This window comes from Anabrus simplex, chromosome 12 (genome assembly GCF_040414725.1).
Source record: "Anabrus simplex isolate iqAnaSimp1 chromosome 12, ASM4041472v1, whole genome shotgun sequence".
Taxonomy (NCBI): domain Eukaryota; kingdom Metazoa; phylum Arthropoda; class Insecta; order Orthoptera; family Tettigoniidae; genus Anabrus; species Anabrus simplex.
In genome coordinates this window covers 43,501,716-43,520,985 of record NC_090276.1, presented here as the reverse complement: position 1 = coordinate 43,520,985, position 19,270 = coordinate 43,501,716, and the positions used below count along the sequence as shown (strand labels likewise).

Sequence of the window (19,270 nt, the reverse complement as noted above, 5' to 3'; positions counted from 1 at the left end):
ATGGTCAAGGTCATTTAGAGAAGTATAAGAGATTACAGCAAGCTAAACGAACTCGATCGCAAGATTTAGCCTAAAAAACGAACGTGGGGTGTTGTCAACACCCCGCGCGACTCTTAGAGGGTTAAACGTCCAAATATTCGCTAATAAATCCAAAATCTTCAAACTATGCATTATGCATGAATTTTCTCCTGAAGAGGCCAAAACATGCAACCCCTGTGGGTGGGGGACGCAAACGAAGAATACACCCATGGTACCCCCTGCCTGTCGTAAGAGGCGACTAAAAGGGGCGACCAAGGAATGATTGTATTCGAACCATGAAACTACTTGTGATTAGTACCACCACGCGGGGAAAACCATGGGTCGCTTTTACTTGCGCGTAGTATCGGTCCCGTCTAAATTCTATATAGACAATGTAGGCTATTTTACAAAATTGTGTAATACGATGTCGCTTATCAAAATACGTGTTTTATACCTCCCTCTCCCCTACAGCACTTAACGTCCTTGAAAGGGCTTTGGCCTGCCCAGCAACCGTTGCTCAGCCCGAAGGCCTGCAGATTACGAGGGGCCGTGTGGTCAGCATGACGCATCCTCTCGGGCGTTATTCTGGGCTTTCGAGACCGGGGCCGCCATCTCACCGTCAGATAGCTTCTCAATTCTAATCGCATAGGCCGAGAGGACCTCGAACCAGTCTCAGGTCGAGATAAAAATATCTGACCTGGCCGGGAATCGAACCCGGGGCCTCTGGGCGAGAGGCCTATACCACGGGGCCGGCGTCGTTTTATACGATAAATAAATAAATCGGCTATAACGTCCAATGTTGAGTTTTGTTTGTTACGTATTTGGGGGATTGATGACAACATAACGCTTATTGTTCTAGATTTCAATCAGTCAATACTGATCTGCATTTAGGGCAGTCGCCCAGGTGACAGATTCCCTATCTGTTGTTTTCCTAGCCTTTTCTTAAATGATTTCAAAGAAATTGGATATTCATTTAACATCCCCCTTGGTAAGTTATTCCAGTCCCTAATTCCCCTTCGTATAAACGAATATTTGCCCCAATTTGTCCTGTTGAATTCCAACTTTATCTTTATATTGTGATCTTTCCTACTTTTAAAGACACCACTCAAACTTATCTGTCTACTAATGTCGTTCCACGTCATCTCTCCAATGACAGCTCGGAACATACCACTTAGTCGAGCAGCTCGTCTTCTTTCTCCCAAGTCTTCCCAGCCCAAAATTTGCAACATTTTTGTAACGCTACTCTTTTGTCGGAAATCACTCAGAACAAATCGAGCTGCTTTTCTTTGAATTTTTCCAGTTCTTGAATCAAGTAATCCTGGTGACGGTCCCATACACTAGAACTATACTCTAGTTGGGGTCTTACCAGAGACTTATATGCCCTCTCCTTTACATCTTTACTACAACCCCTAAACACCCTCATAACCATGTGCAGAGATCTGTAACCTTTATTTACAATCATATTTATGTGATTCCCCCAATGAAGATCTTTCCTTCTATTAACACCTAGGTATTTACAATGATCCCCAAAAGGAACTTTCACACCATCAACGCAGTAATTAAACCTGAGAGGACTTTTCCTTTTAGTGAAACAACCTGACTTTTAACCCCGTTTATCATCATAGCGTTGCCTACTGTCCATCTCACAACATTATCGAGGTCATTTTGCAGTTGCTGACAATCTTGTAACTTATTCATTACTCTATACATAATAACATCATCTGTAAAATGCCTTATCTCTGATTCCACTTCTTTACTCATATCATTTATATATGTAAGAGTCCGGCTGCATGGCTAAATGGTTAGCGTGCTGGCCTTTGGTCACAGGGGTCCTGGGTTCGATTCCCGGCAGAGTCGGGAATTTTAACCATAATTGGTTAATTTCGCTGGCACTGGGGCTGGGTGTATGTGTCGTCTTCATCATCATTTCATCCTCATCACGACGCGCAGGTCACCTACGGGTGTCAAATCCAAAGACCTGCACCTACGGGTGTTAAATCCAAAGACCTGCACCTGGTGAGCCGAACATGGCCTCGGACACTCCCGGCACTAAAAGCCATACGCCATTTCATTTCATATATATAAGAAAACATAAAGTTCCAATAATAATACTGCCTTGAGGAATTCCCCGCTTAATTATTACGGGGCCACATAAAGCTTCGCCTACTCTAACTCTCTGAGATCTATTTTCTAAAAATATAGCCATCCATTCAGTCACTCTTTCGTCCAGTACAATTGCACTCATGTTTGCCAGTAGTCTCCCATGATCTACCCTATCAAATGCCTTAGATAGGTCAATCGCGATACAGTCCATTTGACCTCCTGAATCCCAGATATCTTCTATATCTTGCTGGAATTTTACAAGTTGAGCTTCAGTGGAATATCCTTTCCCAAACCCGAACTGCATTCTATCGAACCAGTTATTAATTTCGCAAACATGTCTTATGTAATTAGCTCGTTAGCTGCAGTTGCTTAAGTGCGGCCAGAATCCAGTAATCGGGAGATAGTGGGTTCGAGCCCCACTGTCGGCAGCCCTGAAGATGGTTTCCCGTGGTTTCCCATTTTCACACCAGGCAAATGCGGGGCTGTACCTTGCTTCCTTCCACTTCCTAGACCTTTCCTATCCCATCGCCGCCATAAGACATGTGTGTCGGTGCGACGTTAAGCAAAATAGCAAAGATATATATATAATCAGAAAGAAAGCCTTCCCAAAGCTTACGTGCATCGCATGTCAAACTTACTTTCAGACCAGTCTGTCTGTTAAATAGTCCAGGCAAGCATTGCTGTGAAGATTTCGCGAAAGAAAAGTGTTTAATATTGAAGAAAAGTCACACATAATATGGCGATTTGAAAATGGGGAAGCAAATGTCAGCATCGGGAATGAATTGAGTGTAACACACTGAACGATTTCTACAATTTAGAAGGACACAGAGAAAATACAGTCTCTTTTCGAAGAAAACTATTTAAATAACATGTGGGCCATATCATCTGAGCACAAAGATATTGAAAAATCTTTATTTAGATGGTTTAAGCAGCAAAGAACAAATAATGTGCCGATCAGTGTCTCGCAGTTCCACTCCACTAATACTGTACTGTAAATACAGTACTTATTTCAGTTACCGGGACGTTTTTCGAAGTGTTAACTTAATTCTGTTAATCTACCATGTAAAATTTTCTTCTATAAGACGAGGGCGCGGTCTCGACAAATTTAATGCCCCCTGTGGGTGGGGACGGTAGAATTAACACCCATGGTATCCCCTGCCTGTCGTAAGAGGCGACTAAAAGGAGCCCCAGGGGCTCTGAACTTAGGAGCGTGGGTTGGCGACCACGGGGCCCTTAGCTGAGTTCTGGTATTGGTTCCACTTTCTTGTGCCAGGCTCCTCACTTTCATCTATCCTATCAGACCTCCCTTGGTCAACTTTTGTTATTTTCCGACCCCGGCGGTATTAGAGCACTCGAGGCCTAGCGAATCTTAGATTTTCACGGCCTTCATGGCCGTTGTCTTTCTTTGGCTGTTGTCTTAATTTTTCAAAGTATCAGATCCCTTTCATTGTTTTTTCTCTGATTAGTGTTATATAGAGGGTGGTTACCTAGTTGAATCGTTTGTTTCAGAAACAACACTTCTCCAATGTACCAAATTGTTCAGAAATCAGGAAAAACTGTCTGTAGTGTGTAATGTCATTTCTATCCTTCCGATATTTATTATGCTTATTCTACTGTTGAAATGACTATGACAGATAGGTTGTTTGTATGAGTTAGTTCATTACATTCCTTTACAGACTTTGTTGAAAATGGTGGAGACGTGCTGTTTCTGTAACAAACACCATTAATGAGAATATAAGGAAGTGTAACGTTGATTTATACGTCATTTCAATTTCAAAAGGAACTTTATTTGTACTGAGGAAATACAGTGTTTAAACCCATTATTTAATAGTTATTTGTAAGACTTACTTATTTACACATATTATGATTAGACCACATTGTATAGGAAAATAAACAGAAGAATACTCCTTTTATGTCCCTTTCCAAAGTTCAATATATATATATATAAAAAACAACACAATATATTACAAGTAACATGTAAGTCTCTTATCTTTGAACAATGCTTCTCACTTCTTGCGCTGATGTTGTCCATGCAAACAGTTCATTATAAAACTCATGGTGTTCTTCTGGTATGTAAGATTCCAACTTCTTTATGTCTGCTAATTTCTTTTCATTCAATGGAACAAAGCCTTGTGTATAAGCAAGTCTAGTTGGTAACACAGGGAGACGGGTTGCAGAAATAAGCAACTTGAAAGTATGAACGCACAGTCCATCAATACAGTATTTTCCTAAGACATGATTTGCCTCATACTGAAACTCCATAAATTGATTTATATGAAACGCGACTTTTGCATCTCTTTTCACACCTCTTCCTAGCGACTCAACTGAAAGAACTGATAAAACTACTTTGTGAAGCGAGCTGGTTTGAAGTAAAAACAACACCTCTCCAAAATGGTAGCTCTTCGTGCATTAATCATGGCAGTATTAATAACTCATTTAGTGTCAAAAAGTGGAGAAGTGCTGTTTCTGCAACAAACGATTCAGTTGTAGTTCCTCTTAAAATAGTAACCACCACCATCACTCTCATTCTTTGAGGTGACAGAACTCTTACCCCTTCAGGTAATGATGTAACTGTATGATATTTTGATACTCATATAATTTTGTGCATGAAATGACTGTTACTACACTATTGTTTCCGTTTGTGTGTTTCAGCTGCCATTCCAATGAGCGCCTGTTCCTCAAGGACTTTGTGCAGTGTGTGCCAGGTACCAGTGGTGGAAGACTCTCTCGATGGCTACAACCAGATTCATACGTGGATCCTGCCCGCTGTGATGTGCTGTACAGTCGAGATGACATGCGTTGTGGCTGGCCTGCCATCGTCACTGTCATCACAAAGGATCAGTATGGAGACGTGGTCCATGTACCCAACTTGAAGGTTTGTCTTTGCTGTCAGCCTTCCTTGGTTAAATAATTTTCTTTCTCAACTTTAGGCTTGGTTAACCTGATACTGTCAGAGAGAATTCTCCTTTCTTTTCATAATACTTTCATTCCTCTCCCATTTTCATTTATATGGCATATGATCTTGATGCTGTTATCTCCAACTGAATCAACAACAGCATACAGGTACAACTTTAAAGATATAATTACATACTGTACTACACAATTCTTAAAAACTAAGTGTTGTTTTCATGGACATTTGTCATCATCACACAGCTTCCAGCCACTGGCTGTGTCTGTGTAGAACGTAAGTCTCTCCATCATCTTCTGTATTCCCACCATCTTTCTGTCATCACTTTGGTCCAATCCTCCCTTACTTTCTTCACCTACTCCTCCACTTTTTTCAACATCTGCCCCTTGTATCTCTTGATTCCACTCCCATTTCATGCATCTTCCTGGGCAACCTCTTCTTTTCCATTCTCTTCAAGTGTCCATACATCTTAGCCTTGATTAATCTGTCCTATCCTGCAATGGTTTTGCTTGCACTAGTTCTCTAACCTTACCCCCTATGGGTGGGGGCAGCAGAATAACATCCACTATATCTCCTGCCCATTGTAAGAGGCAACTAAAAGTGGCCCTAGGGGCTCTTAACTAGTGAGCGTGGGTTGGCGACCATCAGGTCCTTAGTTAAGACATGGAATTGCTTCCTCTTGCTTGTGCCAGGCTCTCACTTTCATCTATCTTATACGACTTCCCTTGGTCAGCTCTTGTTCTCTTCCATACATGGTGTTGAGGCCTAGGGAGTCTTTTTTTTTTCAAGCCCTTTGTGGCCCTTGTCTGTCTTTGGCTGTTACCTTAATTTTTTGCGACTCATTGGCTGAATAGTCAGCGTATTGGCCTTCAGTTCAGAGGGTCCCGGGTTCGATTCCCGGCCGGGTCAGTGATTTTAACCTTCATAGGTTAATTCCAGTGGCTCGGGGGCTGGGTGTTTGTGCTGTCCCGAACATCCCTGCAACTCGCACACCACACAGAACACTATCCTCCACCACAATAAACGCAGTTACCTACAGATGGCAGATGCTGCCCACCCTCATTGGAGGGTCTGCCTTACAAGGGCTGCACCTGGCTGGAAATAGCCACACAAAATTATTATTACCTTAATTTTTCTAAGTTTGTACCCCTCCAATTTTTTTTCTCTGGTTAGTGTTAATAGAAGATGGTTGCCCAGTCGTACTTCCTCTAAAAACAATAATCACCATCACCACCACTCTCTAACCCTCTAATTTCTTATCCTATCCATTTTATTTACTCCTTTTGCTGAGCTAGTTGGCAGTGCAGTTATGATCACGGAGCTGTGAGCTTGCATTCGGGAGATAGTGGGTTCGAATCCCACCATCAGCAGCCCTGAAGATGGTTTTCTATGGTCCATGACTTCACTGTCCTAGCAGTGTCTTTTTCGTTGGATCATCCGCTGTATAGCCATGATCTGTCACCATGCAACCTCCATATCTTTGGTTGAAATGGTTCATAGCAAGTTACTCTGTTTCTGAAGTTTTGTAGGTGCCCAAATATGACTGTAGGGGATTTTGGAAGGTCATGAGTTTGGAGTAAAGTTGAGAGAAGTTTGAATGCTTGTTTTAAAATGGGATTGATCTTGTAGAGACCAGGAATGTATGTTGTTTTGAGGGCACTGGATTTAATTGCTTGAGGAGCCTGGGGGTTGAGTTCATGGCTCAAGAAATCTAGCGGTCAACTAATTGGGTCAGATAACTTATAGCAGTAAAGTACTTTCTCAGTTTGTTATAGAAGATGTGGGATTTAGTGGTAGTAATTCGTGACGACTCTCAACAGTACTATGATTTTTTTTTCCTATTCTCTTCAACAGATCGAGGTGAAGGCTGTGCCAATCGACAAGAAGGAACTTGGAGACTCTGACCAAGGCCGTAAGATGCGTCGTGTGAGTCAGCCTGATGCTCTGACTTTTGGAGGACATGCACACCCCTCTCTGGACACCCCTTATGAAGTTACTATCAAGGAGAAGATGTGCTACTATGCTATCAGCCTTATGAAGGTAAGAACAGAGTCGCTAGTTTGAGAAATAAAATAATATTATTTGTTGAACATCTATTCTAATTATTGATGATCTTGACAGGGACTGTGTGTCAGAATTTTGTCCCTCAGGAATATTTTTATGTGCCAGAAACCAGTGATACAAAGTTGTGTGTGAGACATGTGTGGAAAGTAAGGTTACCACATCTAGTATTCATTAAGAAAAGAAAAAAATGATGTGCCAAAACGTCCACTACATATTATGTGATGATACCTGCTTTATATTTCAACATAATTGCTGCCATTATCCAAACACTTGTTAAATCTTGAGTACTAGCTTCTGTATCCCATGGTCATAGAATTCTACTGCCTGCTGCTGGAACCACATTGTTGCTTCATTCTTGATCTCTTCATTGTTTTCATGCAAGAAACAAATGGTAGTTGCATGAAATTTTTCCTCAAATCTTGGAAGTAGTTTGAGTCATTACCCACATCTGCATTTGTCATGAACATTAGTCCAGTCTTCCGAGAATTCATGGCACTACTGCATTGCATGCTGTCAACTCATAATGTTTCCATAAATGGGAACAATTGCCCTGTAAATATCTGCTGGGCAATCACCTGTAGCATGGAGAAAATGTATGACGGGGCGAACTTCACATTTGATGGGATTCTATATCAGTGCAGTAATCGTTAATGTTTGTTACTGGAGCTAGATTCCAGTTAGCATTGAGGGTTGGATGCGGGAGGAAAGCGGAAGTATAATGTCAAAGCCAGTATAGCCAGCATATCCACTAAAATATTACCTGTTCACCTACATGGGCTGTAACATTACTTTCCGAACACACCTTACATTTAAACACTTTTTCTACTTGCAGGTGTATGAGAACTACTCATTTGAAGAACTACGCTTCACATCTCCTGCTGTGAAACGCTCCAGCGAAAACATGCTAGTTCGTCCTAACGGTGATGGTACCTACAGTGCCACATGGACCCCAGGGAGCGTAGGCTGGTACTCGGTACTAGTTACTATAGATGGGTATGATATGGAAGAGGTGAGTCACTATTCTAGGGTGTTTAAGTATAGAAAATTAACATTATTATTACTACTACTACTATTTTATCACATGATCTTTTCTTATTCTGTTTTTGTCCTGTATTTCTAATATTTTACCACCTATAATTATCTTCATCTTATGTTTATTATTCTACACTTCCTGCATCAAGACTGAAAATCCGTAAAGATGGTCCCTCGGTGAGTATTGATTTCTGCCCTCCTGCTGAAATTGGGAAGCAGAAACAAGCTCGTTTTGAGCTGAGAAGAGATTTGTTCTTATCTCCTCTTTATGTTTCTCCCTCTTCCCGCACTGACCCTTCATTGTGTTTGTAGTATTGTGTTCCTTTTCATGTTCCTATCTCCGTGCCAATCTCTCTGGCCTAAGACAGAACCTTGGTCTGCAGGAGACACTCAAACTCATATCAGCTGATGATACGACTACTGCCGATCTCATAATTTTATGTGTGAGAGTAATTTAATTAAGGGCTTCTAAATTTCAAGTGTGTCCTTTTTGGCTTAGTAACATCTTTTTCTCTATTCATTTTCAAATTCCTCTGTTTAATGAATAGTTTTAATTTTTTTTTTTTCACTTAATTTGTTCAGAGAGGATGGTTACCTAGTTGTACTTCCTCTTAAAGCAATAATCACCACCACCACTGTCACTGTATATATGACTTCATTTGACACTTGTTTGTTCATTTCCGATACTTAAAATGGAAAAGGGGTCAACAGTAAAGCAAGTGAGAAATATTACTACAAATTTTATCTAACAAGGGGAGTCTATAGTGTGACAGATATGATTTTATCAAGCTATCATGAGGTTAATCTACGTGGACACAAAATCAATACCTATTTGGAAATTCTCTTGAATGAGTTCCAATGTTTGAGATTTTAGCATTTCTGTTTTCATAATCCAGTCGTAAGCTGTCATTATAAGGCAGCATTCAGAATCTTGTAGCATAGTGGTCAAGACGCTGGCTCCTTAATGTATGCTGCACAGGTTTGAGTCTACATCAGGTCTTTTTTAATTTATTTCAAAATTACTTTTACTCTCTGCAGTTCTTTTTTAACTGTACAGCAATTTTCATACATCTTTCTGTTGGTAATTATTTTATTTAACTTCGTTCATTCAAGTGTTTAACTATAAGATGATTTTCAACATGTCTGGAACCAATAATTTAAGGTAAATTTTTTTTTTTTTTGCTAGCGGCTTTACGTCGCACCGACACAGATAGGTCTTATGGCGACGATGGAATAGGAAAGGCCTAGGAGTTGGAAGGAAGCGGCCGTGGCCTTAATTAAGGTACAGCCCCAGCATTTGCCTGGTGTGAAAATGGGAAACCACGGAAAACCATTTTCAGGGCTGCCGATAGTGGGATTCGAACCTACTATCTCCCGGATGCAAGCTCACAGCCGCGCGCCTCTACGCGCACGGCCAACTCGCCCGGTAATTTAAGGTAAATAACTGTGGTATATGATTTTACTGAAGTACCATTTAATGCAGTATTGATACAGGTTATTACAAGATAGAACCAGTAATTTGTCTGAATGGATGGAACCGAAAGAATCTCTTCCTCCTGGCCACACGGAGAACTGACCAATCTGGAAGTACCTGAACAGACTGTAAGCTGAAGTTGCAAGAACAAGGGACAACTTATATAAGTGGCATGTTCCAACCAAGACAGTTCTGTGTGATTATGGCAAATTTCAAACAACACAACATCTCTCTATGTTGTCTGTTGTGCCCATCCAGATGTACAATGAGTGATTTGACTCGAGCAAATTCAAGTTCTCTTGAAGTGGCTAAGTTTTGGGCAGGAACTGTTTGAAGTCACTTGAGGAACACATATTTGTGTGCTAGTATCCGTTTCATTCTTCATAAAAAGAAATTGTTTTAATGTTTCACATGTTGTACTTCTGACACAAATAAATAAACTACAAGATGTATCATGTCAGAGTTAACATATACGGTATATTTAAAAAAATATAGAACCATGAACAAAGACTTACGGAGGAAATTCAAAGAGCAAAAGAAAGGAACAAAGCAAGAAAGCAAGAAAGAAAAAGAAAGGTTTGATGGCAAGTTAAACCTGTGCACCTTACATTATGGAACCAGCGTCTTAACCTTTGTGCTACTAGAATGCTTCTCTGAATGGCTGGCAATAACTGGTATTTGAAAAGTGAAACACGAAAATGTTGAAAACTAAAGCCTATTTGAGAGAATTTCCAAATAGGTATTGATTTTGTACCCATGTACTTCAGCTTGATAAAATCAGTTACCAGATCATTATACAGGGTAGGTGAAAAGTGCAATATATCCCAGTCAGTTGCAGACAAACCTTTTCATGGATCTACATCTGTGTCCATCCCTCCATGCTTGGTGCAAAGGTTTGTGTGTTGCCACGTTTTTTTTGTGCATCCGCTGCAGCACAGCAGGGGTGATTGTTTGAAATGCTAAGCAATGATCGTTATTCACATATCACCATTTACGCACCTCTGGGCTTCGTGAGTGCCATGGCAATAGGGCAAGAAAGTCTTGTGACCCCTGTCTGATCTAACATTTCGGAAACCATTCGTTCACCCGTCTCTAAACATTCAGAGCAAAATGTGGAGGAGCACCATCCTGTTGGAATGTAACACTGTCAGCTATTCCTCTGTCCATTAATTTTGGAAGCAACCACTTGTTAATCATTTGAAGGTGAGTGTGCTGATTGACATAACCATCAAAACATATGGACAAAGCAGATAGCTGGCCAAACCATAACATGCAGTGAATTACTCTCTATTTCTTCATAAAAGTGCAGATTGTCTTTTGCCCAGAACAAGACATTACGACTGCGTGAGCTGTGACAAATTGCACATTCATCAGCGTACATTCTTTTGATCGTCTGCACATAGGTAGCATGTGAGTATCACTTGACATGCACGCACATATTGCTCCATGTCACAGTTACTCAACTCATTCACTGAACATTAAAAATTAAATAATTGAAGTTCAACCAATTCAATACATAAAAGAAAGAAATGTAGTAATTACATTCTTATTTAAATGGGACCGGTTTCGACCCTAGTCCAGGTCATCGTCACCCGTAAAAACAAGTAGGCGAAATCACACAATGTTTATGAATATTGGAGAAATGGGTCAGTTTCACACTCTGTCAGGCACAAAGTCACAACACTATCAAATAATATATGAAGATTATAAATAAACTTGAAGTCGCAGACGAATAGATTTGTAGAAGCAAACCGCCAGTTCCCGGTGATCAGCGCGGCACATTCAAGGTCATGCGCTGCGGTCTCGAACGCCAAAGTAGAGTGGAGAATGTCTTGAAGGTCCAATATTTGTCTCGGTTGTGGGAAGTTAAGTACGTATATAAAAAATATACGACGCAAATCAGTATAATTGAATGAGAACTTGTGCTCCTGCTAAGTTCTTGGAAAACCAATTACTACATTTCTTTCTTTTATGTATTGAATTGGTTGAACTTCAATTATTTAATTTTTAATGTTAATAATTTCAATACGGAACAATGAAATTTTTATCATAAATCATTCACTAAAGGCGGGTAAAAACATAAAAATTAAAAAAAGTCGCAAGTCCTTCCGCATGTGGTCTCGCATAGTCGATCGCAGGATGCCTAACTCTGCACAATGTTTACGAGTTAACTTTATCAGCAATCGTTCAGTTGATTCTGTCACTGCCACACAGTTCTCAGCACAAGTGCTTGGTATCCCGCTACGTGGTGCATTACAAACACTTCTTGTTGCAAAGGTTTTCTTTTCCCATATCAATAATGTTTGCTGGTATGGTAATGGTTTCCAGAAATTCACAGCAAAGTCCGTCATAACGTCTTCCATTGTCTTATGTATCGTTGGACGTTCGTGAACCCACACACAAACGCTCCTCAGTACTGAAATCACTGGTATCTGCCACGTTGTTACTCTCCCGACTAATCTGAGCAGGAATAATGAATTATTGAATAATAATGAAAGCTGCTTTCTACTCGAGAACATTATTGTCAGTTATTGCTATGGTCATCCGACGAGAAGTCTTGTGGATGCAGGATAAGGTGGGGTGCGATCAAGAATCAAGAAGAATCAAGAATCTCCCGAGGCTGAGTGGACCCCGTTCCAGCCCTCGTACCACTTTTCAAATTTCGTGGCACAGCCGGGAATCAAACCCGGGCCTCTGGGTGTGGCAGCTAATCACACTAACCACTACACCACAGAGGCGGACTAGTTCTTTTCTTACCATTATTTACCAGCAATTGACGCACAAATATTCCTATCACTATTTCACTGACCATTTGCTCATGACCTGGAACATTTGCCATTGACTATATACAGTGAAATAGGCTTCGTCAACTGACAATAATTTAGTACTTAATATTACTAAGGTTAAATGAACATACCCCTTTTATTAAAACTTAATACTAATATTATGCATTTCTAAGAATTCAGAGGTATTACAAAATGGATTTTCTATTAACCGATCATACATTTTTCTTTTAAAATTACTTAAAGAAGTGGACCATGCAGAATGTGGTAATTTATTAAATAATCTTAAACAACTGATTTTATGTGAGTGAGCAGTTTTTGACAGCCTGTGAATTGGGATGTCAATGTCTGCTTTGCTGCGAGTATCATGAAGGTGAATGTTTTCCCTTGTACTGAATTCATTTATGTTGTTTTTAACACATGTCAAAGATATATAAATATACAAATTTATAATTGTCAGTATTTTAAGCTTAATGAAGAGAGGTCAACAATGGTCAATTACACCAGCCCTACACATTGTTCGGACAACCTTTTTCTGTATTATAAGAATATTATATACATAAGAAGAATGCCCCCATAATAATAGTCCATAAGTAATGTGTGACAGGAAGAGACCAAAATATGCCATCCTTAGATAGTCACTACTAACTAAATCCCTCAATTTCCATATCAAATAGGCCACTCATGATATTTTTTTACAAATATGATCAATGTTTGTTTCCCAGTTCCCACGAACCTGCTACGCAGGCATAACAGGGGGAGAGTTGATACTCCCACTTGGCGCGTCCCAGGTGGTGGATAGGGGGGTCCTAACCGGCTTGCCGGCGAACTTGAGGGAAATAAAATACCTCTCACGGACCAAACACACAACCCCCTGTGGGTGGGGGACGCCGACGAAGAATACACGCACGGTATCCCCTTCCTGTCGTAAGAGGCAACTAAAAGGGGCGACCAAGGGATGATTGTCTTGGAACCATGAAACTACTTGTGATTAGTACCACCACGTGGAGAACATCATAAATCGCTTTTACTTGCGCGCAGTACCACTATATTACGTACCAAATAGGTTTGTGATTAGTAGCACACAGGAGCACCGTGCAGTTGGCTTTTGCAGTACCTGTGATTACTACCACCATATGAGCAGGACCATGGGATGATAGCTACCATGGTTCTGCCTTGCCTGTGATTAGTACCCACTATATGAGGAACACCTCGGGATAGGGGAAGGTCCCTGTGGTTAGTACTCTTATGTGATGAACACTATAGGTTTGCGTTGCCTGCAAATGGCGCTGCAAAGTGAGAAAAACATAGGTCTGTATTATATGTCGAATTTCATAATTTCTGAGTAGTACAATAATGTGTGGAATACCGCAAGTCTCTGCCACTTTTGATTAGTACCGCAACAGGAAAAATACCATAGTTCTACTTTCCTAGCAATCAGTACCATTATGAGGGGCCGATAACTTGGATTTTGGACTCCTTTAGACTGCAAGCATTATCGTTTCAGTGTTTTGCTATAGCAGCAGTCCCTTGGTCAGTAATCCTATTCTTTTATGTCAGTTTGTGTGAATGTAAAGCATTGCGGGTCGCATCCACTGATTGTTTTAAATTCATGTCCATCCATTCATTCTTCGTTCTCACGCTTTGAATTCTGGTCAGTGGAGAATTTTAGAATTTTAATTTTTCATTCCATTTTGTCTCATTTCGTACCATTAGGGGCCGAGGACCTCGATGTTAGGCCCCTTTAAACAACAATCATCATCATCATCATCATCATCATCATCATCATCATCATCATGTTTCCCAGTTCAATTTGGCGTCAATATGAAAACCTAAAAGTTTGATTGACTGACTTTCAATATCTTTGGATAATCCTAGTGTGAGAAATTGAGTTTTATCCTGATTGCACAATGGTCTATTGGATGAAAACCAATGCATTGCAGTTGCAAGAGCTTCCTGCAACATCTGATGCAAACCTGAGATGCTCTGGTGTTTTGTAATTAAGGTCGCATCGTCTGCATAGAAGATATAAGAGCATGCATGAGCTGTGACATTTTGCGGTAAATCATTGACTGCCAGAATGAATAAAAATGGACCGAGGACAGAGCCCTGTGGCACACCAGCTGTAACTATCTTCAAAGTGGAATACCTATTTTAAATTGAGATAAACTGATATCTGTTATTTAAGTTTGACCTAATTATGTTCAGTGAGGGGTACGCGACACTATACATCTCAAGCTTTGCAAGTAAAATTTTATGATTAATACAATCAAAAGCTATAGCCAAAGAGATGGCTTGCTTGTTTTCAAAAGCTGTTAATATCTGATTAACAATTTCAAGAACAGCAGCAATAGTACATTTACCTTGTCGAAACCCAAACTGACTGCCGGATAGGAGATTGTAAGTTTCAAAATAGTTGCTAAGTTGATTGTACAAAAGTGATTCAGTTATATTAGAAATTATTGGAACAATTGAGATTGCACGATAGTCCTGAAGAAATTCTTTGTCCCCACTTTAAACACTGGAATAACTTTAGAAATTTTAAGTAAATCAGGGAAAACTCCAAATTCTAAACACTTATTTAACATAAAAGCTAGAGGTTCAGAAATCAAATGTATTATTCTTTTGATGATGTAATTAGATAACCAATAACAATCCATACTCTTAGAGTTTGATAATTTTAAGCTAACTTTAATTACTTCATCAGATGTGATTTGAACCCAATGGAAAGTGTTTCGGCAGGGGGGTTGATTGTGAAGAAAGTCACTCGCAGCTGTACCTGTTGCCTTAATTTGATCTCCGATTTCTTTTACAGAGTTTAAGAAATAATTATTCAGTTCTTCAGGATCAAGAAATGTGTCTTGAGTACTAGTAGGGATGTTTTCTTGTACTATAACATCCCACGCTGCCTTGCATTTGTTGGGTACATTCTCATTATATTTTTCACAAGCTAAACTTTTGGCATGGATAAGTTTTCTTTTATATTACTTTTTACAATTAAGACAAGCTTTATACACGCCATTCTGCTCGGTTACTCCTTGACAAGAATTTTTATAAATTCTATACAGCAAAAGGATTCTTTCTCTATACTGAGTCAATTCATCAGTATACCAGTTCAACTTCTTGCTTTTAAGTTTACCATTACGACTAATTTTTACCAGTGGTGAACATACATGCCATAAATGGATAAGCATGGCTGCCGCACATGTGCTTATTTCAAGTCTCAAGGCCTGACAATAAACATCTGTTCCATCTGCAGAGAGTCTTGCGAATTGAGGAGCTGTTGTTAAGTTTCAAAGTGGCATTGCAATTGTGCTTTAGTTTCACATTAAGTACATTAAGTACTGCATAATGAACAGTTTAATAATGAACATGCATCCGTTTCTTCTGTAGTATCTGTTACCTATGGCATACCCACAAGCTGCTGCAACTTCTTGTCAGGCGCAGATAATACGTTAAGGGACTTTCTGTTCTCAAAAAGTTGACTTTTCGCCCACCCTATACCTTACCGTTGTAATTCCACCAGTAAATCAGTTTCATTTTGATACATTTTCGTGCAGCTTCCCTTGTGCTTTATTTTGCTATATCAGATTGCTTCAGTTAATGAACAATTCTCAAACAGTACAGCCTTGCACTAACATGTTTGTAATACTTTCACCCCATATTTTCTTTTCATTCACAGTCTTACAAAGTTGAAGTGAAAGAACCTCCACAAGGTATGGCTCCTCCAGCCCAGAGTGTGGTGAAGAAAGCTCCTCACCAGCCCAGCCGACTTCGCAAGTTCGTGGCCAAGAACAGCGCCGGGCTACGCATCCGAGCTCATCCATCTCTTCAGAGCGAGCAGATCGGCATCGTACACGTGAACGGCACCATCGCTTTTGTCGACGAGGTGAATAGCATTTGCTTTCAGCAGTTTGTAACTGTGCATTAGTGTAAAGTACTTTATCAAGCCAGTGCTGGTTCTTGTGGTCAAATGATTAGGCCATTAGTCCAGTCAAGACTGGTGCTTTTTTGTATTGTCAGTCAACTTGTCATGTACAGTTTTGCTACCAACAATAGTTAACTATGGCGATGTATATTATTGGTTTTCTGCACAAAACCTGACTTTGAAAGAAGTGTGTACTCATTCTAAATTAAGATAAATTGTTCACTTGTCAAGGACACTCATAATTTTAACTAATATCTTCCCAGAATGACTTTTTTTTTTTCATACTTTTTCGAAATTGTGATATATTAGTCATGTGAGTCTACTGAGTGCCCAAAATGTGTTTTGTGCAGCTGTAATTTAGGCCTGTCCTTTTAAAAAGACAGTGGCCCCATAATATCCTTGTATGCCGTATTCTTATGTTTTTGTGGATTATACCATATAATTTGCTAAATAAAACCACGAACAACTTATATATTCAGTGTTTAAGAACAACAATACATATTTATACATAATGTTCGGTTCCAAAATTTACAGTCAAAATATCTTTTTTAGGAAAGTTAGCTTTGATCTCTAAAGCCTTATGCAAATACATAGTGTTACATTGAAAACAACTGCATTGTTGGCCTCTTTTTGAGTACAGTTATTTTATCACAAATAGTACACACATTGTGGAAGATCCCTTGAGACAATTCTTGTAAATTAGGATGGGTGATAACAAATGATTAGGCTTTTGACTACCACTATCGTGGACAACCGTGACAACTCTGTTTTGTCTTTTTCCAGCAGCTTTGTGTCAGAGCCTGTTCTTTTCATCTTTCTTACTTGCCTCTCATCTCCTATTGTTTTTTGCCAAGTCCTTAATCATTTCTTTAATTATCAAGGAAACTTCAATTCCATATTAATTTTTGAAGTTCTGATAATGACCCCTGTAAACGTGTTACAGATCCACAACGACGACGGCGTGTGGCTGCGACTGAGCCAAGATACTATCCATCAGTACTGCAGCAATGGGCACGGAGAAGCCTGGTGTCTGCAGTACAACCAGCATCTTGGAAAGACACTGCTGCTTCCTGTAGAGGAGCCCAAGACGATCCTGGACCAGGTCATCAAGGAGACTATCATGAGGAAACTGCCGGAAGTCTCAAACAAAGAAGGGTGAGACTTTGGCAATCTTCTATAATTAACTGTTGTAGAACAAAGTTCTGTCTTCTTATAGATGAAATCTTTCCTCATCAGTCTCGATTCTTTTTGATCCTTTTCTTCTCAGTCTGACAGATTAATTTCAGGTTTTCAGCCTTTTCAGGGGATGGGTATCCACATTCCATTCTGAAATGTCCTTTTATTTTACTCTTCTTCCTTCTTCCAGAGGAGGGAATAGAAATAATCCAAATGTGTTCAATTTAAATCAGCTTACAGGAAGTGTTTACTTGCCAGGGTAGAACCATCCATGAATTCCAACTGTAATTCCATGGAGTGTGACCTGCTTTTGCCTACTGTACGTATTCATGGTTTCAATGAGAAGGACAATACACTGCTCACAAAGAATGCTTGGAGTGCAGATCAGGCTCATTGTGCAAATTTTAATTCATTAAGTTTGTATGTAGAACATGTTGTTCAATGCATAGCCAGAAGTGCCGTTCGTTAAGTGTGTAAGAAAAAAACTTGTATTGATTGCTTAGAAGTACTTTTATCAGGTAAGAATGTTGAGAAAGAAGGTTTTCTGAACCCGTCAAATTATGCGATGAAATTGTGTTAGAGAGCTGGGAGTGTCATCTGGAAGAATGACGGAATGTTGCAAAAGCACATGAAGAATCTCATGTGAAGTTGCAGACTGATATCTGTTCTATGCTGCCAGGATTTTGTCTCATAATTCTGATCATCTGTTTACGGCCACGGAACTTGGAGAAAAGTCTCACTATGCTTCACTCATCAGGCTCATTGTGAAACAGTATTTTAGATGTAGGCTTCACTATTTCTGTAGAAAAAAATCTCGGCATGACAGAGAACAACACGTGCAACAGCTGTAAACAAAACTTATTCCTTTTAATTTAATAAAAATGTTATTTGCTTTACGTCCCACTAACTACATTTACGGTTTTTGGAGACTTATTTCTTTTAAAGGACAGTGAAATTGTGCAGTGTACGACACATAAGCAACATAGCAATAGCATATTGTCTTGTAAGATGATTGTGGTGGTTTTCGATCAATGTTTATAAAAATATATCTCCAGTTCTTTTGTCATCCTATGCTCTCTTGTTAGTAACGCCCCCCCCCCAGACTTGATAGTATAAATCATGGTGGCTGCTAGTTCAGACTTCTTCCAAAAATGGCAGTGTTGTTTCCACTCTATGTACCTTTCTCTAGCTTGTTGGTAACAGAAGTGTAATCTAGCAACTGCGCAGATTGACTGAAAGACGTAAAAGACATACTTATGATCATTTTATTTTTCCAAAGGGGAAATTTGACACCAAGTTTTGTTTTCTAAACTCTTTTGGTTCCAAGCTCTTATTTAGATTACTTTTCAAGAAAATAAATTGAATAACTAATAAAATGGTTGTGTTCTTACCAGAAGTTTTTTGTTGTTGCATTTTCTTTGCATCACACCAACACAGATAGGTTTTATGGCAACGACGGGATGGAAAGGGCTAGGAGTGGGAAGGAAGCGGCCATGGCCTTAATTAAGGTACAGCCCTAGCATTTGCCTGGTGTGAAAATGGGAAACCCATCTTGAGGGCTGCTGACAGTGGGGTTCGAACCCACTATCCCCCGGATGCAAACTCACAGCTAACCGCACCAGATGTTTACCCTGAGTTATAGTTTGACTGATGACTACAGTAGATACTTGGTTACCTTACATTGGGATCGTAACCATTGTCCTCACTTGAAGCCATTATTTTGTTTGTTTGTTAATTTATTTATCGTATGACGTTTAGTGGTGGGAAGCGCGCCTGGAGCAGGT

The 19,270-nt window shown here is 39.8% G+C and overlaps 1 protein-coding gene across 1 annotated transcript in view; it reads left to right on the top strand.

Moving 5' to 3' along the window:
• hiw (highwire) overlaps positions 1-19,270 on the top strand; it is an 815,007-nt gene that overhangs the window by 579,222 nt on the left and 216,515 nt on the right. The window contains exons 36-40 of the mRNA XM_068229800.1: positions 4,774-4,996; positions 6,884-7,069; positions 7,926-8,102; positions 16,065-16,271; positions 17,254-17,465. Coding sequence (XP_068085901.1) covers positions 4,774-4,996; positions 6,884-7,069; positions 7,926-8,102; positions 16,065-16,271; positions 17,254-17,465 — 1,005 coding nt within the window. The remainder of the gene's footprint in view (positions 1-4,773; positions 4,997-6,883; positions 7,070-7,925; positions 8,103-16,064; positions 16,272-17,253; positions 17,466-19,270) is intronic.